This window comes from Fonsecaea erecta (assembly GCF_001651985.1).
Source record: "Fonsecaea erecta strain CBS 125763 chromosome Unknown Scaff7, whole genome shotgun sequence".
NCBI lineage: Eukaryota > Fungi > Ascomycota > Eurotiomycetes > Chaetothyriales > Herpotrichiellaceae > Fonsecaea > Fonsecaea erecta.
In genome coordinates, this window is record NW_017387250.1 from 1,976,133 (window position 1) to 2,000,036 (window position 23,904).

At 54.8% G+C, this 23,904-nt stretch overlaps 10 protein-coding genes across 10 annotated transcripts; 4 read left to right on the top strand and 6 right to left on the bottom strand.

Annotated features, from left to right (window-relative positions):
* Positions 1 to 2,533: 2,533 nt before the first annotated feature.
* Positions 2,534 to 4,675, top strand: AYL99_08587 (hypothetical protein; the record flags this gene model as incomplete). Its single annotated transcript, XM_018840095.1, has 3 exons — positions 2,534 to 2,614; positions 3,738 to 4,153; positions 4,288 to 4,675. 3 exons carry the CDS (start codon positions 2,534 to 2,536, stop codon positions 4,673 to 4,675), a joined length of 885 nt encoding a protein of 294 aa, XP_018691216.1.
* Positions 4,676 to 5,060: 385 nt separating this feature from the next.
* On the bottom strand, positions 5,061 to 5,912 carry AYL99_08588 (hypothetical protein; the record flags this gene model as incomplete). Its single annotated transcript, XM_018840096.1, has 3 exons — positions 5,061 to 5,583; positions 5,647 to 5,771; positions 5,826 to 5,912. The coding sequence occupies 3 exons, from the start codon at positions 5,910 to 5,912 to the stop codon at positions 5,061 to 5,063; spliced, it is 735 nt and encodes a 244-aa protein (XP_018691217.1).
* A 461-nt stretch (positions 5,913 to 6,373) lies between these two features.
* Positions 6,374 to 10,572, bottom strand: AYL99_08589 (hypothetical protein; the record flags this gene model as incomplete). The annotated part of the gene is made up of 2 exons (XM_018840097.1): positions 6,374 to 6,496; positions 6,547 to 10,572. The coding sequence occupies 2 exons, from the start codon at positions 10,570 to 10,572 to the stop codon at positions 6,374 to 6,376; spliced, it is 4,149 nt and encodes a 1,382-aa protein (XP_018691218.1).
* Positions 10,573 to 12,473: 1,901 nt separating this feature from the next.
* Positions 12,474 to 13,295, bottom strand: AYL99_08590 (hypothetical protein; the record flags this gene model as incomplete). The annotated part of the gene is made up of 1 exon (XM_018840098.1): positions 12,474 to 13,295. The coding sequence occupies one exon, from the start codon at positions 13,293 to 13,295 to the stop codon at positions 12,474 to 12,476; it is 822 nt and encodes a 273-aa protein (XP_018691219.1).
* Positions 13,296 to 13,834: 539 nt separating this feature from the next.
* AYL99_08591 (hypothetical protein) lies at positions 13,835 to 14,602 on the top strand (the record flags this gene model as incomplete). Its single annotated transcript, XM_018840099.1, has 1 exon — positions 13,835 to 14,602. The coding sequence occupies one exon, from the start codon at positions 13,835 to 13,837 to the stop codon at positions 14,600 to 14,602; it is 768 nt and encodes a 255-aa protein (XP_018691220.1).
* A 170-nt stretch (positions 14,603 to 14,772) lies between these two features.
* On the bottom strand, positions 14,773 to 15,792 carry AYL99_08592 (hypothetical protein; the record flags this gene model as incomplete). Its single annotated transcript, XM_018840100.1, has 2 exons — positions 14,773 to 15,174; positions 15,277 to 15,792. The coding sequence occupies 2 exons, from the start codon at positions 15,790 to 15,792 to the stop codon at positions 14,773 to 14,775; spliced, it is 918 nt and encodes a 305-aa protein (XP_018691221.1).
* A 1,396-nt stretch (positions 15,793 to 17,188) lies between these two features.
* AYL99_08593 (hypothetical protein) lies at positions 17,189 to 18,268 on the bottom strand (the record flags this gene model as incomplete). Its single annotated transcript, XM_018840101.1, has 10 exons — positions 17,189 to 17,251; positions 17,303 to 17,375; positions 17,427 to 17,447; positions 17,513 to 17,541; positions 17,599 to 17,683; positions 17,737 to 17,887; positions 17,950 to 18,009; positions 18,062 to 18,075; positions 18,143 to 18,177; positions 18,227 to 18,268. 10 exons carry the CDS (start codon positions 18,266 to 18,268, stop codon positions 17,189 to 17,191), a joined length of 573 nt encoding a protein of 190 aa, XP_018691222.1.
* Positions 18,269 to 18,927: 659 nt separating this feature from the next.
* Positions 18,928 to 20,497, bottom strand: AYL99_08594 (hypothetical protein; the record flags this gene model as incomplete). The annotated part of the gene is made up of 2 exons (XM_018840102.1): positions 18,928 to 20,278; positions 20,337 to 20,497. The coding sequence occupies 2 exons, from the start codon at positions 20,495 to 20,497 to the stop codon at positions 18,928 to 18,930; spliced, it is 1,512 nt and encodes a 503-aa protein (XP_018691223.1).
* A 212-nt stretch (positions 20,498 to 20,709) lies between these two features.
* On the top strand, positions 20,710 to 21,912 carry AYL99_08595 (hypothetical protein; the record flags this gene model as incomplete). The annotated part of the gene is made up of 1 exon (XM_018840103.1): positions 20,710 to 21,912. The coding sequence occupies one exon, from the start codon at positions 20,710 to 20,712 to the stop codon at positions 21,910 to 21,912; it is 1,203 nt and encodes a 400-aa protein (XP_018691224.1).
* A 435-nt stretch (positions 21,913 to 22,347) lies between these two features.
* Positions 22,348 to 23,664, top strand: AYL99_08596 (hypothetical protein; the record flags this gene model as incomplete). Its single annotated transcript, XM_018840104.1, has 1 exon — positions 22,348 to 23,664. The coding sequence occupies one exon, from the start codon at positions 22,348 to 22,350 to the stop codon at positions 23,662 to 23,664; it is 1,317 nt and encodes a 438-aa protein (XP_018691225.1).
* Positions 23,665 to 23,904: the final 240 nt, after the last annotated feature.

Here is a 23,904-nt window from a genome sequence, read left to right on the forward strand (position 1 = left end):
TCGACTCGTTCTTAGACAACCACCATTATCTGACCGACGTGAGCAACTACTGAAGTAAGAGGGTCCCAGTCCAGGCTAGGAGGCGGTGGGACGCTGGGCGGGGTGGCGCCGACTGGTGTGTTTCTAGAATTCCCGGCAGGACGGTCCAATCGTCAACGTAACGGGGCGTGTGGTCCAGGGTTGGGCAGACATACCTGACTGACAAAGACACCAAACCCCCAATCGATTCAGCCAGACTGACGGCCTACGACCCAAAGTTAAAATGGACGAACGGTGAACACTGGGGGCGGGCTTCGTGAACATGGGGCCTGCGAGTGGCCCAGGCGGAAAAGCAGGGGCTGATCGAAACATCCTCCGGGAGGCTCCAGTAGTGCGCGTGTCTAGTAGTGGGACGGCAGGGGTGCGTGTGTGGTAGAAATGTTCGACAATCCAACTGTCAGTCTGTGCAACTGATTTAGCATTTTTGATGAACTGATGCATTGCCAAGGTTGAACTGCGTTTGCAACAAAGCCTCAATGTTTGTTCACTGTACTTGTTTGCTTTGTTGAATGACCCGGAATCTCGCGCCGCTGAGGACACGCCCAGCAGTGCCTCGTACTTTGAGTTCGCCAGGACTTGAGGGAAGTTCGTGTCTGGTGCATTGGCGAACTGCAAGTTGCAACACCTGTTCTCCGCCAGTGATGAAACAAAGGCATTGTCATTCCTTCGGCATTTCCAGGGCCGACTTGCTGACAAGGAAGTCCTGGCTTCGGTTTCCACGGCCAACCGCTTTGCATGCTTGGGCGCTTTCAGCACATGACCTGCTGATCTGCTGACTTGCCGACACAGGCGGCGGCTCGCCAGAGCAGTATGAAATACGTGTTTGTCTTCAGCAGGGTTGTGTGCAAGCTTGCATTTGCAGATATTTTTCAGCCTGTGTGCTGTCATCTCCAGACTGCAGAGTTTGGGGCGGTCACCCTGCAGCAGAAGGTTGCGGCGCAGGGCAGCCAACAATCGAACACGTTTTGTCTCTGTGATTTCATGCCATGCAGCGGGGAGGATCCTTTCCCCCCTGGATACCCGAACGTTTATTGTGCGCGAAAATACCTGGTCCAAGGAGAAAACTCAGAGCGGTGAACTCACCGCTTCGCGTGGGAGGCCTATCGTTGATGGCAGAACGATGGCGACGAGGAGCTATTCTTGTCGATAGAGCTATACAAAGCATGTCATAGTGACGCATTGTCGCCCGCGTCGTCATGTCACAAATCATGCATATCCCACACCGCGTGTGTTTGTGTGACCTGTCCAGTCCAGATCGTTCCGGGACACACTGACTCGGTTCGTAACACGGTAGGCCGACTCCACTTTCGGCCCCCCAGGATCGTGAGAACGAGGTATAGGCCCGGCTGTAGCGTGGCAGTACGGTATTTTTTATTTCTCCTTCGTTCGTGCGGGTGACGGGGACATGGTACCTCGTACTCCTTCCTATGACACCATAATAAGTGACGCGCAGAGACTGAGGGATGGGGGTTGGGTGGGTGCGATGGAATGAGATAGGATAGGGCGTTTGGCTAGAAGGATGGAATGATTGTGGTTGGTGGATCGCTGGTCAAGCCGTGGTCCTTGTTGTTTGTTGCTTACTACCGACTAGTTAGCTAGCGTCCTAGCCATTGGGGGAGCAAGGGGTTGGTTGCGGCTTTACTCTGCAAGAGACCAGAGAGACAAATCTCTCGCAGCCCGCCACGACAGCGTACTTACCTAGGTGCAGATGGTCAAGCGGATGTGTAATGAGCCATGCGGACGGGGATGCGGATTTGAAGAAATGGTTGTTCCAGCATCTTATATCTTCTTCAGCGTGCGCTGCCCTTTTTCCGCCAGGTTGGTGCTCCGCCATGCTCCTCTGCGCCCTAATGGGATCCGATCGCTCTCTTCTCCCGCCTTCCCCGGCCGGCCTAAGAGCTGGGTGGGCGTCGGGATGGCTTGGACGGCTGTTTGCTTTGCTCATGGCTACATTGAAGACGGGGTTGGGACGTTTCGGAGTTTGCTGGGAGGGGAGCCAAAGAGGGATAATGCGGTGTGGTGGTGGTGAGAGAGGAGGAAAGCTGGAAGAGAGGAACTCTTCTTACTTCGCGTCGTTCCCAGCAACTTCCACTCTTGATCCGTCGCTTGGCTGTCCCCCATCTGCTCAGTTCCAGACAACCCGCCATTTCCAGGAACCCACCTCGTCCCCTCCCGATCATGACGCCCTCTCTCTCCCTGACTAAGATGCAGCTGTCGGTCTGGCATTGGAATCAAACAAGTTGGTCAACCCTGGGAAAGAAATGGAGACGAAACAAGGAGGTTCGGGACACGGGTGAGAATTCGTGACATTTGAGCCAGAAGAAACCCCCGTGCAACAGCCACCTACCTCGTTGCCCATGAAAGAACTGGCGGCGACGAACTCGTCCTCCCCGTTTGTGAGCTTTCCCTCGCTGGCAGGGTCGTCTTGCAGTGCCTGATCTTAGTCTTCTGCCAACGAACCCTCCCAGAACATCTGACGAACTCGTATGCCACCATGCCACATTCGGGCAGCCAGGCTCTAGTTCGCGCTGTAGAAGTCATAAACCCACCTCCTGGGCTGTCCAAGTTTGACGCCGTGATGGATTGCTCCGCCAACTAGCGGTAGTAGTAGCCGGTGGTGCTTGGTCCAGTGGGCGGCGGGCCCGGCACAACTCCACGATACCTCTTCAGTGCTGGGATGCTGGGTATGGTCAAGGACAAGGTCACGTCTCTGACCGTCGTCCTCGCCCTTCTCGATCTCATGCAGCTATCCATGTCGTTTTTGGGGCGAGACGCCGAAATGGAACCCCTAGAGAACTGGATCCTTTCATGGTCTTTCCCCCTTCCAGCCCAGCCCGGGAAGCAAACAAAAAAAATTGAGGAAAGGAGGGAAAGACAATGATATCAGCCGCTCCGTGGTGACTCTCGCGACGGCCGAAAGCGAATCGTGCAGAGAAACGCCAGTAACCGCTGCACGCTGCAGAGATACGGAGTAGAATGATCGAGGCGAGATGCATAGACAGAGAGTATGGTTTGCGTCTCGTCTGCGGCAGCCACCAGCATGAGAGCCTGGAAATGGATCTGGCCACACTACGGACTACCACTACGACTCGGTCGCTGCTCAGGGACTTACTTGGCTTCCACTCCGCCCAGTCTGCCACGAATGCGTGTGTGCGAAAAGGAACAGCGATCGAAGGAAGGCTGCTGCGTAGGACCCGCCCTTCTTGACCGCTGCTTTCGTCGAACACAATCCACCCCGTCCTCCCCCCCCCCTCTCTCCTCCCTGGTATATATCTCATCTTGTGGACAATGCCCTTTGTGTATTCCACCCCCCTCCCCAAAACCGTTCACTCTAATCCCGCATTGTAGTGTGGCTTGTTCCCTGGAATCCTCGAATGAAGCCATTGTCCTACATAGTCACTCTCCCCGTGTGGTTGTCCGAACCCTGTCCGCACGAAGCCTACGACCTAGAAACACCGGCGCCTTCGCTCGGTCTCGCCAAAGAACCAACCCGCCCCGTCTTCAGAAGCGAGCTGTCTCCTGGTATTAGTAGTCTGCCGTGGTCGCCTGTGGTCGTCTGTGCTCGCTTTCTCAGCCTGATCTCCCCAAAATCCCTCTCGTCGACTTCCTTCTGTCCCTCCTGTCGCTTCGTGGATGGCAGCATCCACTGACTTCCGGCAACAACCCCCTCTCCATCCTTCTTCACAAACCGACATCAGAGTCCATCACCCATCGTGGATATCTCGTCGCTGCTCAAGCCGACAGACGAGGAAGACGGCCTGTCAACCAGCTCTCCCGCCTCAGTATCTCGGTCAGAGTCGGTGCCGTCCAGTGTCGCCACCAGCGTGGCTCCTCTGCCACCGCCCCAGCCGCGGTCGGCGGTGCCTGCGAAAAGACTGTCCTCCAGTCAGGATCATCCCATCCAATCTCCAGCGAAGAAGCAGTCCAAGTGGTCCCCCGAGGAGGACGCCAAGATCATCCAGCTTCGCCAGGATGGCATGAAGTGGGAGGACATCAGCAAGCACTTGCCGGGACGCAGCGCCATCAGTTGTAGACTTCACTATCAGAATTATCTCGAGCGAAGGAGTGAGTGGGATGAGGATCGCAAAAATAAGCTCGCAAGGTTGTACGAGAGGTATGTTGAGAAACGTCGCACCGATCGCCGTTTGTCCCAATATCAATATCCAACGCTCCTGTCCCACCGTTGCTCCTGCTCGGTCATTTCGTCTCCGTGGGGACATTTCCATTGACTGATTTCTGCGAATCTAGGTTCCGAGCAGACATGTGGGCGAGAGTTGCCGAGGAGATGGCGATGCCCTGGAGAGCTGTCGAAGCAATGCACTGGCAGATGGGCGAACATGAGATGGCGAAACGTGCCGGCGTCACCCCATTCTCCCTGACCAACGCCAACAGCGGCGTCGAGCCGTCGACTCTACCTCCAAGACCAACATTCCGACATGGCGGGCCGCCCCCGCGCCCCTTGCGACGAGAGTCAATGCCCGCCGAGACGGCGTTACAGGGGCCCCAGCAACTGCCTTCACTAGCAGAACTCACGGCTGGACTGCCCGCGTTTTCACCACCATCTTACCACACCTCAGACCCTTTCCATCGCCATCTGTACAACCACTCAAGAGGCCGCAATGCTCCTTTTCGCTGAAGAACCAAAAATGAATTGTCTTGATGTTGTCTTAGTGTTTGAGCGAAGCATGTTTGGATAAAAGGACGAACAGAGAGGCACCATGATTCCGGGTTTTGATGATGGGTTATTTGCTTTTGCTTTGAGTTACCCTGCTGTGATCGGCAGCAAGAAGCTGTAATATAGTGATTTGATACCCCAACACCTCCGCTGCGAAAGAGGGATAATGTGATCTGCGACGCTTCATCCGAGCCGGATTGGGATGATGCGAGAAACACTGAGTTTGGGATTGGGCACGAGACGCCAGGCACTGACTGCCATCGGGCGTCTTCGGGGCTCTGGTCGTACACCCAGGCGGTGATGCTTGGTGGCTCAACCAATACAACGAGACACTTTGGTGTTTGAGTCAGTCTTGTCGGGCAAGTATAACCCACCAGTTATGTCGATCATAGCCGGACTCGACTATCTTCGCACCAGCAGCCTTCGCGTCTTCCTGCAGCTCACCCTCCCGATACAAATGATAATATCGATGATAAGTCGTCGAGATCGGCGGGTTGGAGATCTGAGCCTCCGATTTGGATCTGGAGGCGACATCCGGCTTAAGAACCCACGGCACAAGCACATCCTGCTCGTGACCGCGATCCCAACCTCGTCGGCTGTCTTTCTGCTCCAGCGCCCATACGAATATCAATGCCTGACCTCCCCCTCCTCTTTCTCCGTTTCCCCGGTCCGATTTGGGGGGTGGTTTTAATGTCTGCAAGATTTCTCTGATAGCTTCAACCCTTCGTGCCGGGGACGATAGGTGGTGTACGACCGCAATGGAAAGGGCAAAATCAAACAGATCTCTAGGGTGAGGGAGACTCAGGATGTCAGCGACAATGGCGGTATGCGGTTGGTGTTGGCGGGCAATCTCCACTAGGGCTTTGGACCTGAAGGAAAGTTAGCAGGCTTGCGTGTCCTTTGTGTGTTGCTCTTTCAGTTATCGACTTTACCTATCAGACGCAATAATGAAGATGTCCTTGTTCACGGCCAAGTATTTTCCGTTTCCACACCCTACGTCGAGACCGACAGACCCCGCGGGCAGGCGGCGGAGGAACTTGTCGACCACAGGCCACGGCTACCATGTTGATCAACTTGAATGCGCTGGTGAGTGACCGGGCGACCTGCGAACCTTGTATCGAGTCGACGAGAAGTGACCTGCAATGTCTTGGTACACCTCGTGCACATGTCTCTGTTCGTAATCTGCGGCACCATCCATGACGAGACGAGACGACCGTGCGCACCACCAGCGGATGTCTTGGTGAGAGGCTCGAATGGAGATTTCAGCACGTCCACGTGGTACAAAAGCTTGAGTGGTCGAAAAGGTACAAGCTCCAAATTGCGCATTTAGCGATCTTTGATTCAGTAGCCGAGTGCGGCTCGGATCTGGCCACTGTGATTATCCGATTGGCGACCAACTAAGGAATGGCGCTGCCTGCTCGGTGCTGGACATACAAGAACTCCTTCACCACTGTAGAAGATGCTCGCATCCCGTCAAATTCCATTTCCATCATCCAAAGAAGTCCACGTATATCAATGCACTAGTTCACCAATACATCACTAGGATAATACGTAGCCTCCAACTGTTAGTCGCGCTCCCCCTTTTCCCAGGAAAAAAATATCCGATTCGCTGCAGTACCACCGTTGACTCGTACAATGCGTCTCCGTGACCAAAGCATATCAGAAAACTCCAACCGCCTCTTGGTTGGCAAGAGATTGTGTCCGGCTATTGGAAAACGCAAAAATATCTGTGAGGCCAGAGTTCCGGATCATCAATGCTAAAACAATCGCAAGTAAGGGAATCTGTGAGAGGTTAGCAGGCGAAGGATACAGCGGGCCCAATTGCAACTTACCCAGAAGAAGAACAATTTCCGATCTCGGCTCAGCTCGACTTTCTCAATCGGCTTTCTCCTCAGGACAGCAGCGGTCTGGGCTGTGGAGCTGCCTTCGGCGTTCTTGCTGGCCGTCTGCTGCTCAAACTGAAGATCCGCCGCTGCGTCGGCTACGGCTCGCAGAGTAGAAGTCTTTTTGATGCTCCAATCCTCAACCGTACCTTCCTTCTCTTCAGGATACAATTCGCTATAGGCGGGAGGCGAAGATGGAGCAGGGGGTGATGATCGGCCCGTCAGACTCTCCCACCAGCCCTCACGCTGACCGGGTTGTGGTTGTCGCGAACTTGACCGCTGAGGGAAAAGAGCGCTTACACGGCGCATCATCGGGTATGCCTGATACTCCTGGATGGCGGCAAGAGGTCCATTGAGGTTGGCGAGACTTGGCATCACCGACTGTGCGTTCTCGTTGAACTGTTGTAGTTGGGCTACCAGGTGATCTCGCCAGGCTAGCATGAACGCTGCTGGCGCCACGGCGGGTGCGGTATCCGGGATATCCTCCGGGGTGAAACCCGATGCTTGAGACATCGTGGGTGGCACGCTCCCCCTTCGCGACGGAGGAACGCTGACCATTTGCATGCGGTTACCCTGCGCGAGAGCCTGCGGGAGATCCGGTTCTTCGGAACTGATTCTGGTGGGCGTCTCGTCATCAAAATCGTCCGAATCGTCCGAGTCGTCCGTGTCAGTGGTGGCGTAGTGATTCGATGCGTTCTCCCAGAAGGAGCGAAGAGAGGAAGAGCTTCGGCTGTGTAGTCGCATCGGCGTTCCTCCAGCACTCCGTGACCGATAGTGCTCCATGGGCGATATTGTGGCCTGGTAGGCGAGCAAAGACGTTGCAAGGTCAGCCGGCGTAAATTGGCGGATGCTGCGGGCTTTGTGGTTGGCCCCCGTCAAGCGAAGCCGGTGTATCACATGCGTGTGACCGTTCATTGCAGCATGATGCATAGGTGTGTGGCCGTTGTTGTCGGCCACATTGGGATCTGCTCCTCTCGCAAGTAGTCCTGCGACGAATCGTGTGAGGCCCAGTGAAGCTGCCAAATGCAGCAACGTGAGGCCGGATGGACGGCGTAAATCAAACCTTGGGGCTCTGAAAAGCCTTTGGGAGTCCATTACCTCCAGCACTTGCAGCATCATGGCTTCTAACTCGAGCGTGTCCATCGGGGCTCCAGCAATGTGCCTATGTACGCGCTGATGTCCCCCACCTAGCCCGTAGTTGCCATGTCCGAGCCACATAGAATGGGATTGCCCTTGCAGAAGCTGCTGGGCGGCCGAGTATGGATCATCAGTGGGATGCTGTAGCTGCTTGCCAAGGGTGCGGAGCGCGAGGCGGAACATCTCCAATTCTCTATCATCCACATACGTGAAGAGAGACGGTCGGGTCTGAGATTGTTGTGGCATTGACGAATATTGTGGGTGATCGTGCTTGAATACAACAGGCACAACGCCTGGCTGCAAAGCTGGGGGGGCGATGCAGTTCAAGCATTTTTCTCCCCAGAATGTCGTGGTGGTCGCCTCAGTGTCGCCGAACATGACTTCGAGACCCTGATAGAAGCCATTGCCTAGCAACGTGACTTCGGTGCCTCCGGTTACAGAGCCTTCAGCGGGGACTAGTTTGTGTATCAGCGGCGGCGGCCGTCGGGTAGGTTGTCCCATTAGTTGATTGTTGACCGCTTGGCCAAAGGCAGCGTCGGATGCTCCGAAGCTGTTCCTTGCAGAACCGGGACTACCAGGCCTGCTCGGCTGACGCGATGGCGGTGCTGATATCATTATTTGCCGCGAAAGGTTTTCGTGGCTGATAGAGCGGTTGATGTTGGCAGCGAAAGAAGGATCAACCCCATTCGGTGTTGGAGGACTGTTACTATATGGAGCAGGGCGGGCAGCCGGAGGCATCGCAAACGGGCGATCGTTTGGTCCAATGAACGATGTCATATTTGGAGCGTACGGCGACGACGCGGCCGTATTAGGCATGGTAGAAGGCCCAGGTAGCGCTTGAGACGTGTCGAGGCGAGTCATTGTCAAGCCAGATGGCAGCTTTCCGGAGCCGCTCTGCTTCCTTCTCTTCGTAGTTGGACCTGATGGGCCGCTCGGAGAGGCCGGTCTGGAGAGATTTCGTGGTGTAAAATTGACCACCGCCTGACTTGAGGACGGGATGGCATATGGAGTGTTTGCCGGAGCCATGGGGAAGTTGGGAGTGAATGTCTGCTGCAATGCATGCAAATCGGTCATGGAATAGGCCTGCCTAGACATTTTTGGATTGACTGCCGGGGCCTGAAGCTGTATCTCCTGATCAGTGCTCGAGAAGACACCCGCTCCTGGTAACTGTGGTCCTGGGGCTGGCAAAGGTGGCGGCTGATTCGGGATCGCTGCTGGTGGATTATGAGTTTTGTGGTCATCTGTGATCATGATCGGGTTGGTCATGGCCTGAGCGATGACTTTGTCTCGACAGTCCTTAATTGTGAAGATCACTTGGAAACCCATCTTCTCATTTTGATGCCGACAATAGCAGGCTATCCGCATCGGTAGCTCCACTTGTACCGCTCCTGGAGAAAACGCATTTTGCGTGTCTTTGGGCTCATGGGGAGCTTCTGCCCAATCTTTGACTTCGTTGGTGTTGAAGACGACCACTCTTCTTTCTTCATCTCTCTGGAAAAGCTCTTCCTCCTCGGGCTTCTTCTGCTTCTTCCTCGAGGCCCTTTTCCTCTCTCGTTGTATACACCCAGCACAGATGCGAACCTCACCACCATTCAAGGGCTTGTCCTCGTCATCTCTGGAGGTGCTTGACTCAGTGGAGGCAGGGCTCGACCGAGTATGGGAGGCCTGTTCTTCGCCTCTAGCACGTGCCAATGCCCGTTGCAATTTCACCCTATCTTGCATAGCACTGGTACACACCAAAGACGTGTGAAGCTCCAAAATCTCTGGGGATCGCGGAACCTCTGGCTTGGCAAGGAACTTGGGCTTGGAAACTGTGTGTCTTGGAAGCCTCAATTTCTTGGCACCGGGGGGGAGTGATGAAAGGGTCATCTTGATCGGGATCTGAGTCTCGACACGAGATTTGAGTGAGGTTGGATGCACTGTCAGGGTCGGTGACCCCTCGGCGGAATTAACTGTGGATGGCGGAGAGGAGATGTCTTTGGTGAAAGTGGACGGTGTCGTACTGGAGTCCGCATCAAAGCTAAACCCAGCCGTCGAAAAATTGAGATTAGGTGAGAATGTCGCGTTCCCCGGTGAGTCTCCATTCATGGTAATGTGGTTGAAGGTTTCCTCCAAGCCAGATGATGGAGAGTGTTTGCTCCATGGGGACTGGCCTTGTGCAGTGGGAAGCATCGCATTCAAAGGAGATGCCTCTCTGGAGCCGGCAAAGAAGAACTGAGGCTGCCCATTCGGTAGTTGCGCCGTCGGAGGCTGCTTCCCAAATCGGGAGAGATCAACAGGTCGGGTGAAGGGCTGGTTGACCAGCGGATTTTTGATCTGATTGCCTTTATTCATCTGGTCAAACCCGCTGGGTGTGCTGGCGGCCGTATCAAAGTCGAAATCGGAAGCCATTTGCTGATTACTGGCCTCAAAGTCTTGATCCAGGCCGGCCATTGTGGTGTCCTCAAATAGGGGCTCATCTGATGATATTGAAAATCCATTTATCCCGCTTCCCCAGGTGCCTTGTATTGTGTCGTGTGCCGGTGGTGAGGCTGTCGACGGAGCGGACATCTGGCGTGTGCGGTCCGCAGGGTCTTCCGAAGATGAGCTGCTGGATCCTGAAGCGGACCCTCTAGATGCACGTGCAAACGCATCGTTGTGAGGAAGCGGGCTGAAAGAATCCGCCTCTCGTTTTATGGTTAAGTCATTGGGGTTGAGGAAGGCGGGAGGCGACGCCGACCGGTCAAGTTCGGGGGCTGGAGTTTCGAGAAATGCGTCGAAGTCTTGACCAGCAAATGCTGGGGTCTGGTCGATGCCAGCCTGGAACAGATACATATCATCATCTTGAGCCGACGCCATGCTGTCGGATTTTTTGAGTGTCAGAGGCCTCAAATTGTACCCGTCACCGCAACACTGCTATGCCATCTCTTACTCCAACCCAATCGCTAAATAGGCCTAAGGGTGTAGGACGAAGCTGATAAAGGAGGGAACGAGGCCAGATAATTGCCCTTGAGTGTCTTTCGGAACGAGCTCGAGCAGGACGAGCTCCCACGGCGTCCGAGTGCGTTCCGTTGCTTGTGGCGCCTGTTTTGTGTGCGAGGTTCGGACTGCGGCTGGTGGGATCGTCGCTCACCGGTCAAAGTGTCAACACGCACGGACAGGAAATGCAACGGATTATGGTGCAAGATGGTGAGGTTCGCAGATGGGCGGCTCCAAGGCAGAAGCGTGGGAAATGACAAAATGGTTGAGCAAGGAAGGACGTTAGGCCTTCTTGGTGATGAAAGAACAGAGTTGTAGATTAGTTAGCCAAAACGGAACTCCAATTTGTGGAGGCGGAGCCCTGGCAAGTGGGAAGGGACCCCTTCCCAGGCCTGCTGGCAACCGGAGTTTCTCAGGGCTCAGTAGTTAACGGGCAGCCTGGACGGCACCTACAGCGCACCTGGAGGATCCCCCGGGGGTTCCTGGAGCGCCCTCAATAGGGCAACCTGTGACGACTCTAGTTTATCTTCCGTTAGTCAAGGCTTGGCTCGCCTCGCCGCGTTTCCCTCCCCTCCATCGTTCTCCATGTTTTTCCATCATCCCACCCGCTCTCGGCGCCTCTTACTGGACATTGATTGACACGGCGTGAATTCTCTTCGACACCTGCATTGGTGTCGCATATTTCTGCGTTATTCCAGTGGCTCCGGGTGAAGATTCTGCTCCCAGCATCGATATATTTCGCTAATTCGCTCCGATTCCCACGATATTCAGTCCGACATGCCGTCACCCTGCGCCCTGCTGCCTCGTTTCCGCCACACTCGGGTGTGTTCGTTTGATAATGAAATGGCGAAAAATTCGCGTACCTAAGACCCTGCCGCGCCCACGCTTGCGCACTGCTGCAGATGGGCCACAGCATCATAAAAGTACAAGAAGAAATGGTCACACTCTGTGTTGAACTCGCTGGTCCTCCCGTCAACGAACGATACATTCCAGCAGATCTTTGTCGTTGCAAATTGGGTGAAACGGGCCGATACGTTCGAGCTTCTCTCGTCCCCATTGGCCTCCCCCAAGGGATAATGCGGTATATTTTCAATGCAAAGGATACTGCTGTTCCAGGTCTCCAGCCCCCTTCCTCACCTTCCCGATATCTACCTGTCTGTCTTCTTATCAAGGATTCGTCCTGTCAGAGATTGAGCTCCATCCCGCATGGGTTGCGCAATCACACCCTGTCCCCCTCCCCTACATACAGGTGGCTCAACTCTCGGGCAAGTCTCGCCCTAGCTCTCCGCCAATCGCCGAAGCGGAAGCTGGACACATGTAGTCTCATGCTGCCTGTCAGGCCATCCCGCTGATATAATTAACGGTTCGACTCAAAATGGATACTCTTGCCAACGGTATTAGGACATTAAGGGGACGGCCAAGAGCCCGCTACTCGGATGAGAATTTGCCGCAACTTTCGAGAACAGGCAACCCCTAATCTTGGAAAAATGAAATGTCCAATGAGGGCGACAGCTGACTTTAGTATATGTGTATGATCATATCTTGAATTGCAAAGCGAGCTCGGTTCCCCGTCAGACTACACAACATTCTTTTTGGGACCGGAAGGCTGGCTCCATAAAGATTTCTTCCAGGCTAAACGGATAAAATGACTGAAGGGATTCGGCTTTCTTTACGGGGTACACCACAGGGCCTGCGCTTTTGACGGCTGTGCCAACCATGAAAATTTTCATTTCTGGGGCTATGCTGCAAACATATGGCTTTGGAGGTAAGTCTGGCCATCTCTATTGTGCTTCCGGCCACATCAGGGCGCCACTCTTTCCAGAATCCACCGGCAACACTTGTCCAGTTATATTGCCAGCAAAGTTGTCGCTTGCGAGGAAGAGACATGCTCTTGCGACCGCCTCAATTGGGACGGGCTGGTGTAACGCAACAGTTGCTTGGGCTTCACGCCATAAAGCAGAGGGATCATCGTCACATTCCTTTTTGAATTGCACTGTAGCAACGGGTCCAGGTGCTACAGCGTTCACCCGACAACGCTCGCAGATTCCAACAGCATCGCGGGCGAGCGACTTGACAAGGCCATACTGAATTGCTGATTTGGAGGCGGCGTATGGTGCGCATAGTGGGACTCCGAAGGTGCCTGCTTCGCTGCCGAAAAGAATAGCAGAGATATTCCTGGTCTGGGTTGTTGCATGGCTTCTGATGCCCCGAAGCCACGCTCGACAGGTCAAAAACGTCCCGTCGACGTTGACGTTCAGCACTCGTTGCCACGCTTCTAGCGGCATGTCGACGAGGGAGCGCTGAGGACAGTAGGACAAGTCCAGACCCGCAGCCAAAACACACGTCGCTAACACCCCGTATTTCCTCCTGGACGATTCCATAGCCTCCTCCACCCTGGCCTCGTCCGTAATGTCCACCTGTTGGAAGTATAGTCGCTCATTCTGGACAGGGTCCCGCGGCTCGACGATATCAAATGCCGACACATATGCACCGGCTGCAAGAAATGCTTTGACCACGACTGATCCAATCGCCCCTGACGATCCAGTTACCAGTATATGGGAGCCCTCGAGGCCTAATCCTACGTCAAAACCTGACGCAGCCATGTTTGTGTGAAGAGAAAGCAGTCGGGAAGCTTGAGCGAAGGAGGCAGTGATATCAGTAGTGGTACTGAGTCGCTATGCCTTGGGGACGGAGTAGTCCGTACTCCCATCACCAAACCTTCTGTGTCAGCCATGTCTCGGATAGAGCAGAGGCTGTAGATGCCAACGGTGACGGATTGTTTAGACAACACATGTTGGAAACCGTATGCAGGGCTGAAGATGATTACATCTGTCTGGGTGATCGAAGGGGCTTCCCTCCCCCCGAGACTCTGCTGGCAACGTCGCATACAAGGGCGAGTTGTTGTCGTCGTCGGGCTAATGAGGCCGAGATAAACCCGATCCGGACGGAGTTCCTCACGTGGTAATTTAGTACCCGTAGCACCAGTGGCTATTGTGCTCACCACCCTCCTCTCCGCCGTGCTCCGCAACCAGCAACCACACTACATACCTACGAGTCAGGACTGTGTGCACCATAGTGGCCCAATTCCGACCATCTGCTCTGCTCCGAAAGGCACACCTCTTATCTTCATATCGAGCCTAGCATGGCCGAACAGAAGAAGCTTGACTTGGTGCGCCGTGGGTCCTATGGCACCGACCTGCTGGGAAACACCCTCATGATTGGGCTCCGGGCCCTCGACCCGCTGCTGCAACGACACCTCCTGCTGCACTCGCCGCTCCCGCAGCTGGCGGCGAAGCTGGGCCTCGCTGCACCTCGAGCACCCGTCTCGGGCGGTGCTGTCTTGTCCGCCACGGGCTTGACGCCCTTCCAGACCGTCATCTGGGCCATGTCCATCGGGTCGGCCGCGAAGCACATCTTCTGGAAGGCCGTCATCGCCAAGGAGACCGTGTACCCGGGCGCGGCGGTCGCCATCAGCGTCTTCAACACCGTCTTCAACACCCTCAACACCCTCCTGTACAACGCCTCGGCCGAAAACCCGACGTACTTGCCGCCCTGGAGCGTATACGTCGGCGCGGCCCTGTTCGCGGGCGGCGTGCTGGGCGAGACCGTATCCGAAGTCCAGCGTCTCAAATTCAAGAACGATCCCAAGAACGACGGCAAGATCTACACCGGCGGCCTGTTCTCCGTCGTCCGTCATGTCTCGTACCTGGGCTACTCGATGTGGCGCGCTGGATACGCGCTGGCGGCGGGAGGTCCGCTGTGGGGTGTCTTCATCGGCGGCTGGTTCCTCTGGGACTTTGGCACACGGGCAATTCCTGTCCTGGACGAGTACATGGCAAGCAAATACGGCGAGCAATGGGCCAAGGTCAAGAGGGACGTCCCCTATGCTCTGATCCCGGGGGTCTGGTGAGGCTCGACCTCGGAAAAAGTTCTTGTGTGTAACATTATCATTATCATGTCGTCTCACTCGCTATCAAGTGTACGGAGTAGATGGGAGACTTTTTGGAAAATCACGTTCATGTGTATCTCCTCTCCTAAACAATAAGAAGAAAAAGGTCCGGACCTCCAATGCCCGCTGGCTCAGCTGTGTCTGCTGGACCTGCCCACAGATTCTTCGCTCTCGTCATATGAGGGCAATCCATCTTTGGGGACCACATGCTCTCTGCCCCGTGCCTCCTCGGAGCTGGTCCTTGATTTCCTGAGCTCGAAGGTGACCACAAACACCAAGTAGAGCAGGAACATGGTTGCCGCAACGACGCCGTAGGCAATCTTTGCCTTGGTGGACGTGGAATCGGTCTGGAATGGGCTGAAGGACGCCAGTCTGATGCCCAAGCCGCCGTTGACCATCCCGAGCACAATGAGAAGCCGGCCGAGCCAGAGATGAATACGTCCGGGGGTCGTCCGGCTGGGCGGTTTGGTCGGCCTCCCGGCTTGGACATTCTGGGCGCGTTTCTTGTAGATCGAGTGATGGATGGAACCAAACTGGGTCGGCCGTCAGCATGGACAGGTTACAAAGACGATGGTCGAGCGCTGCGGTCCAGAAGCTCACTTCGATCACGCAGCATCAGAAGGGGAGGAACTTACAATTGGTTGAAAGAAAGCCAGGGCCAGGATCGCTAGACCCAGCTTCGGGTGAGGGTCGTTCCACACCCCGAAGGCGGAACTCTGTTGTGCAAGCCAGATGCCCATGCCCGCAGCGACAATGAAGACGATGTAGCTGAGGATCTGGCCGACGGCGTGGATTTTGAGCACAATCGGGTTCTTGATGTTCAGGCGCAGCAGGATCGCCAGTGACGGGACAAAGAGGACCCAGACTGCGGAGGCCAGGACGGCGTGGGCGATCAGGATCCGGGTCGCCCGGTCGAATTCAGCTGGGGAGGAGAAAAGAGCGCTCTGGGAGATGCTGTTCGACGACGAGGAGCCGCCGTCGTTGCCGCCATTGTTGGAGTTGTCACAGTTGCTAATCCAAGGGGGACAGTCACCCCCATTGCTCACGTCGCCACCGCCAAATCCAAAGCCCCCTCCGAACCCAAACTGAGCATTCGCCGTCGTTGCCAGCAGAGCTGCCGTGGCTAGCGCGATGATCGAGCTTCTGGCCATGGTTTATGGCCGCTTATCGGAATGGAAGTATCGTGGATATGCGGTGAGTTTCTTCTGGCGGGCGGAAGAAAGAGGTAGGGAGCGAGGATGAGAGCCGGAAGGCCTCATGGAGGGAAGGACAGGCCGTTATTATTATTCCTACCAAGTTTCAAAGGAGGGGGGCTGGATGATAGACAAGGGTAAAGTCTGGTTGTCCTACAGTACGCGAATCTTGAGTTTGCGACGCAGGTCGACGGAACAAAAAGACTGGGGCGCATGTTCCTCCTACAACTCGAAATAGCAGCGGGCCACACAAGACTGCGAATCATCGTCGAGCGAACGGCGGGCGATGAAGTCTTGGTTCGGCTTGGCTGCTGCGGAGGACGCGTAGCGGTCGGACAAGGGCCCCCAGGGACGTTGGACTGTGCTGTGCTTGATTGGCGAGTTCACCCCTGGGGAGCCCGGGGCAGTGCCTATCATGCCCGTACAACTGAAACTTGACGGGCGGGGTGGGGGGGCCCGTCGGGGGCCGGACTCTGCCCAACCGACTCGCCGACCTCAATGCTCAACTACCCTTATTAGCATGCTATCTACTCGTCTGATCAGACTCTACACACTTCACTTCAAGCGATACTGGGTAATTAAGTATCGTCTCTGTTTGAATCTACTCGTAGAGTGCCACACCGACCTGCTCCGTACACTGGGGAAGTTACCTACAGAGAAAGGGCCCACTGTCCGCTTCCCAGACAACGAAACTGTCGCCAAGTTCACAACAGCAGCACAACATCACATGACAGGAAAACGGAAAGCAAGACTACTCTGAAAGGGAAGGCAAGCTCTCTCATTCGTTATCGATTCTGTCGAGATGAATCGTCTCAACCCACAAGGAAGCCGAGCCGGCCTCGACCTCACCTCTGCCGCCCGGGATTCTTTGCACATCGCTGGCGCCGATCCCAAAGCGAACTTGATGCTTGATGTCAGTGCGCCGAGCTGCATGCTGACCCGTCAAACGGTTGAAACATTTTACCCCCTCCAGCGAACCGAGTTTGCCTCAGCTGGGTACATCTGGTGAATGTCCTTGGTTCTCATTCAGTCTGTCGCTCCCGACGAAATCCATTCAAGATTCTCCTTTTCTCCCTCGTCCACGTGCTCCTGCATTGCAAAGACCTTTTCGAAATCTCTTCCCATCGTCACCCGGTTTCAGAAAGGCCCTTCTACCAACCACAGATGGTTCGCCGAGGATGATGAGCCATCGCCGAATCTGGAATTTTGAAAGTCTGTCGTAACGTATTGTCATTTGCTTGAATGCGTGTCGTCATGTCATCGTGATGCTCGAGACGTGGTATTACATCATCAACCATCCATAGGGACCATTTTTTTTGTGTTGGATAGGAAAGGAAAAGTAGTGGTCGGTTCGTCAAGATGCTAGCGCCAGTCGACTAGTTGGGGCAAGCGGACTGCAAGTGTCCTGGTTGCTTGCCTGGAGTTGCATGGTTAGAAGAGTCCGGTCATGGGAACAGGGTGATCTCACATTTGTAGCAGATGCGCTCAGAGCTGGGCTCAGACGGGCAGTCACGAGAGAGGTGACCTTGTTCGCCACAGTTCTACATGTCATGTCAGTGTATGGATTGGCGCTGGGGCACCGGGAGACATACGTAGCATTTTTGAGAACGACCCTGGGTGCAGTCACTGGCCCATAGTTAGCTAGGTGCATGGAGCAACAAGTTTGACCGTGCTTTACCGAGACATATGGCCAATGCCGCCACAAGACTGGTTGTCAACTGTTAGTACAGATCTCAGACTTGTCGGCGGGAGGATCTCTCTCACATAGCAGGTCTGACCCCCGCCGCCGCGATTGAACCCGCCGCCAAATCCGCCGCCATGGCCTCCGCCGCCGCCGGAAGTACAGTCACTGAGGAGATCAGCAGATTTTCAATCCAACATTGGGGGAGAAAAGTGGCTTACCGCGCTATGTGGCCCTGCCCCCCGCAGCGATAGCATTCTCGAGTCGACCCGCCGCCGTAAGTGTTCCCGCCGGTGCTACCCCAGGCCCCTCCTGCACCTCCAGGAGGACCAGCCTGTGGGCAGTCGCGTGCAAAGTGTCCTTCATTCCCACCTGCGAAGGAATCAATATATGTGTGTGTGTGGATGAGCGCGTCGTTCAAGGCTTGGACTAACACTTGTAGCAAGACTTTGGCTTGGGCGCAGAAGTGCATTCTCGGCTAACGTGGCCTTCGGCTTTGGAAGAGGTAAGTAAGAGCAAAGGCTGAGAGTGACTTGTGCCACGTACCTCCGCAGTTGTAACTGTGGACATGTCAGTCGACCGGTCGTAAAAGATCTGATGGCGGGCAAACAGGTCAGATGGACTCACCAGGTGGGTGTGCCTTTCTTAGGGCAGTCGCGTGCCTGAAGTAGAGTAAGGGGATGTAGGGTCAATGATAACAGTCGCGAGTACCTGGTGCGAAGAGTCGCCGCAGTTGTAGCAGCCACGGTCCATGATGTTTTGGTGCGTGCTTGTTTCGAGAACCTGAAAATTCAGTCAATTCTCGGTTTTGGCCACATACAGCTCGTGCAGGATGACGAGAAGCCGGGGACACGTACCAGCTGTCGAGCTCAAGAGGAATCAGATAGAAGAGGAGGCTGAGTGTCGAGTTTGGTCTTTGTGTGCAAAGTGAACGCTTGGTCAACTAAAGCTGAGGAGAAAATGCGATGGAGAAAAAGTGGCCGGCGGCGTGGATTGGCAGAATTATTAGACCCCGGGGTTTTTTCAACGTCATACTTGGAAGGGGCACAAGGGGCTCAAGGGCCTCTAAAACTCTGCTCATTCGTGCCATTGTACTGGTACTGGTACAATCTTGACGACTTAGGTAGGTTAGCCAGCTGCATAACTGCACTGCCCTCGTCTACCGCTGGTCTGGATCGTTCAAGGCCCTTTTTCTGTCACGTTTGGAGCCACGCGGAAAGGTTCCTTGCCTCCTATTCGTCGTTGCTGCAGATAAGCCCGGTTATCACGAGACGGGGGATACAGAGTTGACAGTAATACCACTGAGGCCAGTTTGGCTGTCCTCGGTGCCGGATATTGCCAGAATCTGACAGCCCAGCCGCCCGGGAGGTCTTTCTCAATCTGTGTTTGTTTATTTCAAGCCCCTCTAGATGCTACGTAAAATCGTACAATGCCATGATCTGTCGTTGATTTCGTTCGCCCAGCACCACCACCTGCTCATCATCGAAACCAACCCACCGTCGAGTGAGCTCTAGTTCGCGGCTCATCTCGCCCAAGGCCAGGCCCAGACCAGGACCTCGTCGAGCCAACAGCCCGATGCCACCAGAAAATGCGTCGACTGCTGTAACCCGTGTGCTGGCCCGAGGCTGGCTTTCAGTCGCCATCACAGGCTCCAGTTCCCAAACTCGCATTTCATCTCCGTGACAGCTGATCGACACTGCTTTGCCCCGGTTGTTGACTTCCGCGCCTGAAACTGCTGACGTGTGACCCCAGAGACGTCTTCCGGCGCTAATTTCTAGTCGTTGGTCGTTGGAAGTCACCAGGAACGACATGATGGTGTTATCTGCCAACGTCCCAATCAGGAACGGATGTTGATAGGAAAGAGATGTGGGCGGGTTCATCAATTGAGGGTGCAGAGGTAACGGCAGGGAGCTTGTCGATCGAGTGGTCATGTCTCCTTTGCTCCAACCTGTGTAGGGAGGCCCAACGGTTGAGGCCAGTCTGCTGTCCACAAGTCTGCCGGTCGTGGTCAAGCGGATCTCCTGTAACCCAACACACCACCCGGATTGAAACCTGCTAAACGCATAGGCGATGGTCGCAATGACGTGGGTTGGTGCGCGTCTCACACCTACCGAAATAGGCGCAAAGGACGCATCGGACTGCAGTCGAGCAATGGTCAGTATATTGGTGGCGTCACCAGCTCCAGTTACCTTCGAGTCCCACTGATACAGACTGAGGTATTTTGTTCTGGAAACCGTCGCCACGTAGGGGAAGGCTGAAGAAATCGCCGTTAGAGGCCCGTCGGCTGACTGGTGGCTTAACCGATGCTCGAAGTGACCCCTCCGATCGTAGAGGTAAATCGCAAGGGACCCATTATCAAACCCAAGCAAAATATAAGTTGTATCGTCGATCGTTTCCACGGCCATGCAGGTGGCTGCCGACGTCGCACGAAGCCGAATCTGCGCTCTCGATGTCTTCGTCACGTCTCTCTGCGACCAGACCCGCAAGCCAGTTGCTGGATCCACCGTGAATATCATGCCTCGGTGGACTTTCGCAATCACAGGCGGTGTGGGCGGACGAGCGACCTCGACTTCCTTTACTTTGGCCTGGCCCTTTGACCAATTTGATTTGATTCTGAACTGGCTTTTCCAATCAACTGAGTGATCTTGTCGCCCTATGCCGGCAGAAGGTATACGTCGCATGCGCGGTCGCACCCATGCTTGCATATATTTCACCTTCCAGATTCCGCGGTCGGTAGCGAGAGAATGAAGTCGGCGCGAGACACTGTGGGGGGAGGGTGGATTAGCAAAAGTCCAGCGAGCAGGTCCTGTGAGGTACTCACCACTCCGCCTTCAGTAAGTCTTTGATGGGGAGAAATGACAGGATCCGTAGGAGGATCTCGTCGCTGATGTCCAGCAGACTTCGCTTGGACCCAGTGCGACTTCGTTTCGTAGGCGTTGGTTGCTTGCCAACATCATCGTCACTCCGTCTCCTTTTCGGCATCTCAAGGGCGCAGGCTGGGTGGGCTAGACGGGTTGCATGAATATTCGATAGAGTTAAGATACGGGAGTAATATTATTCCGTGCTACTTGGAGATCTGCTCGGGTGGCTGCCCCACATCGCGTCTCCCCAAGCTGACTAAGGAATATACAACATTTCTGACGCGCCTCCCCTGATGTACACGGCAATTATCTGAGCCGTTCACCGAGCCCGCCATGTCTGCTTCTACGTCGTCGCTGGCATCGACCCTTAGCCTTGCGCTGACGCAGAGCGAAGCACTCCACCGGCAGCTGGAGGATAGCAATGGAACGATTGAACGCCTCAAACGCGAGAATGAGAGGCTGAAGCACGAGATCCAGGAATTGCGTCAGGCACATATTCAGACGCAAGAGGTCGGGCCAGAGCTTGCGGCCCAGCTCGACCAGCTGTTCCGGAAGGACGCAGAGAAGCAAGCGGAGATTGACAGTTTGAAGAATCAGCTCCGCAAGGAGAGAAGACGCTCACAGAACGCACACCTGTCTTCTCCCCTGGTGCCGAGCGACGACCAAACGCCAAGAAATGTCAGTCGGAAGCGACAGAGAGCCAGCAGTATGGAAAAGAATGAGCCTCTGGCACAAATCGAATCAAATGCTCCCTCAGCAAGTCGCACGGTCCGAACGTCGAAATGTAGAGGTTCGAGTGAGCGAGGAGCGGGAGCTATCTCGTCTGTTACAGAAGATGGCATTGATCACAATCGAGACGATACAGAAAATCTACCGGAAAAGCGTGCTTATCCAAAGACTTCTCCCCGCCAGCGCTTGCAGACATTGCTAACAGCACCCGCGCCTGCTGCCGTTGTACCTCCTCGTCCCAGTTCCGTCAGAAAGGCTCCTGTCACAGACAAAGCAGCAGAGAAGAATGAGCCTCTCCGTTCCCGGCCCCTCCTTCAGCTCGATCTCTCCCACTTCAAAGTCAACCCCAAATACACTGGAGGTCTCGATTATGCGTTCCAGGATGTTGTCCGTAACAAGGAAGCGAGGAAATGTCTACCCGGCTGTATGCGACCGGAATGTTGTGGGACGAAATTCAGAGTCCTGGCAGAAACACTGCCCCGTGACCCTAACGTCTGTGATGATGACCTCTTGCGTGAATTCCTCGGGCCTGGGTTAGCACACAAAATACATTCATTGACGCCTTTGGCGAGAGCAAATCTAGTGCATGAAGCTCGGGCGAACGCGCTTGCCAAAGAGTATGGAAGGATGCACAGGGCGAATTTCGCTTTACCGTCTACCCCTCCAGGGTTCTGGGACGTTGATATTCCATCCACGCAAGAGCAAACCGAGATTCAGGAGCAAGCACGCCAGAGACAGAGGGAGGAGGTTGAGAAGCGGTATCAAGAGGCTATGAAGGGCGGACGCTGGATCTTCGCCGATGAGTGACTCCAGCACCAGTATCGGAGGAGAACGATATCGATGCTCGCTTGAATATGGCTACGACGTAACCTCCAGGTTATGGAACGACACCCTTTGTGACATGAATCAAACGCCATATTAGTCGAGGGCCGTGGTCCACCTTGGTTCTCGCTTTGCTGTCGTTCTCTGAGATGATTTGTCTCAGAGCCGGTCGAACGGTCTCTTCACTTCTGACGACTCCCTCCCGCGGGCCACTTAGCACATGGCACGGGCGTCCCACGCGAAGGCAAGTCCTTCTAGGCAGTAGACACAGGCTCATCCTTCACTTTCTGCGTTGTTGAAATCGGTCGGCTGCTTCATTCTACCACATACCAGTTCACCCTCTCTGTCATCTTCTCGGTCTCCGAGTGAGAGCTCATTCTGAACGCCCAGATCTTCAATCCTGCTTCATCTGCGTTAGTTATGGAGGAATCCTCGAAGTTGAAGAGCAACAAACCGGCAGCATTTAAGTCTGCCGTACCCCGAAACGATCTTATCCCGCCAAATTCAAATTTGAAATTCTCACCAGCAGATATGAGCGCTCGGATCACACATCAGTTACCAGGACGACCAATTCCCATCGCGCCTCGCGCAATGACGGCGTCAGCATTGTCCCATGTTCAAGTTGGCACTGATGTCCTCGATTTTAGGCTGTTTCCCGAGCATCCTGTTCTCATCACAGATCATCTTCGACGAGTCGGGGGTCTTCTACGGGGCGTTGAGGGCAGCGAAGATGCAGGATCCCCTCCGTGGCCGCAGTTTATCCTCAACGAAGCCTTGAAAGTTGTCAACGCGACATGCCCACTGGTCCTCCGGAAACAGGTGCTGAGGCCAATCCAGGGTACTTCTGCAACATGCCGTTCGTTAGCCTCTCGCATCCCAGCCAGATACTTTCCAGCGTCTGGGACCGTAGTGGACCGCTTCTTCACTGGCCTGATCGGCTTCTTGGAAGATCAATACAGTTTTCCTGGCAGACATGCGATGGACATTCCCTACCAACAGGGACCTTTGCCTACGACTTTCCCTCAAACAAGCAATGCGGGTCGAAAACAAGTCGAAGACCATCGTTCCAACAGTCACTCAAAGCGGAGAAAGCCTCATTCAGCACCGAAGATCTTGCCCAACATGTCTGTACCTACCTCCGACCGAACCAAGCAAGAAGTCACCACAAGCGAATACTCTCCTGAGGCACACTCAGAGGATAAAAGAGATAGGAATATGGAAACGGCATCAGGCACCATTCAGACATCTTGCTCGAGAAAGCGGAAGAGCCTGGATCAGGAGACTCTAACTAAAGATGGCAAGGAGGATAGGGCAAGCACGGGTGACCCTACACCGATCATCAAGGGGAAGAAGAAGAGGAAGAAGAAGAAAGCTACGAGAACATGCATCGAGCCAACTGTGCCGTCAGCCCCTTCGCCGGTGCCCGAGCCCAAGGTGATAAAATTGGAGGACTCATCCAACGAGGCATCCGACGAGGAATCTGACGCGGAATCCGACATCAACCCCCCTTCACGCCCGAAGCGAAATGTATACGAGTACATGTACCACAAAGCTCAAGAGGACATCCGCTTCTTCGAGAGATTTCTTCAGCAGGGGGCGGGCATCTCCAAGGCAGATATCGACGCGAGTAAGATCCGAGTGGCGATGGGACAGTCTCACAAGAAGGCATTCGACCAGGTTTTCAAGCCTTCGGAAAAGAAGTTGGCGAGGCGTCCGAGGACTCCCGAACAAGACTGAGGACGTCGCGTTGGGACGACTTTGGCGAAACATGGAGATCTCACGCTGGACACAAATCATCCGGACACCACTTTTCTCCTGGCACAGGGACAGGAGCAAGGTTTAGAGGCTTTGGATGTTTGAGTATGAACAACAGACCCCCCGAGCTGCAACCTCTAGCAGAAGAAAGGGAAAGCAGCAGATAAGGAAAGCTTTATCGGACTGGTTGGATGACAAAAGCGATTAGGCAACTCAGAAATC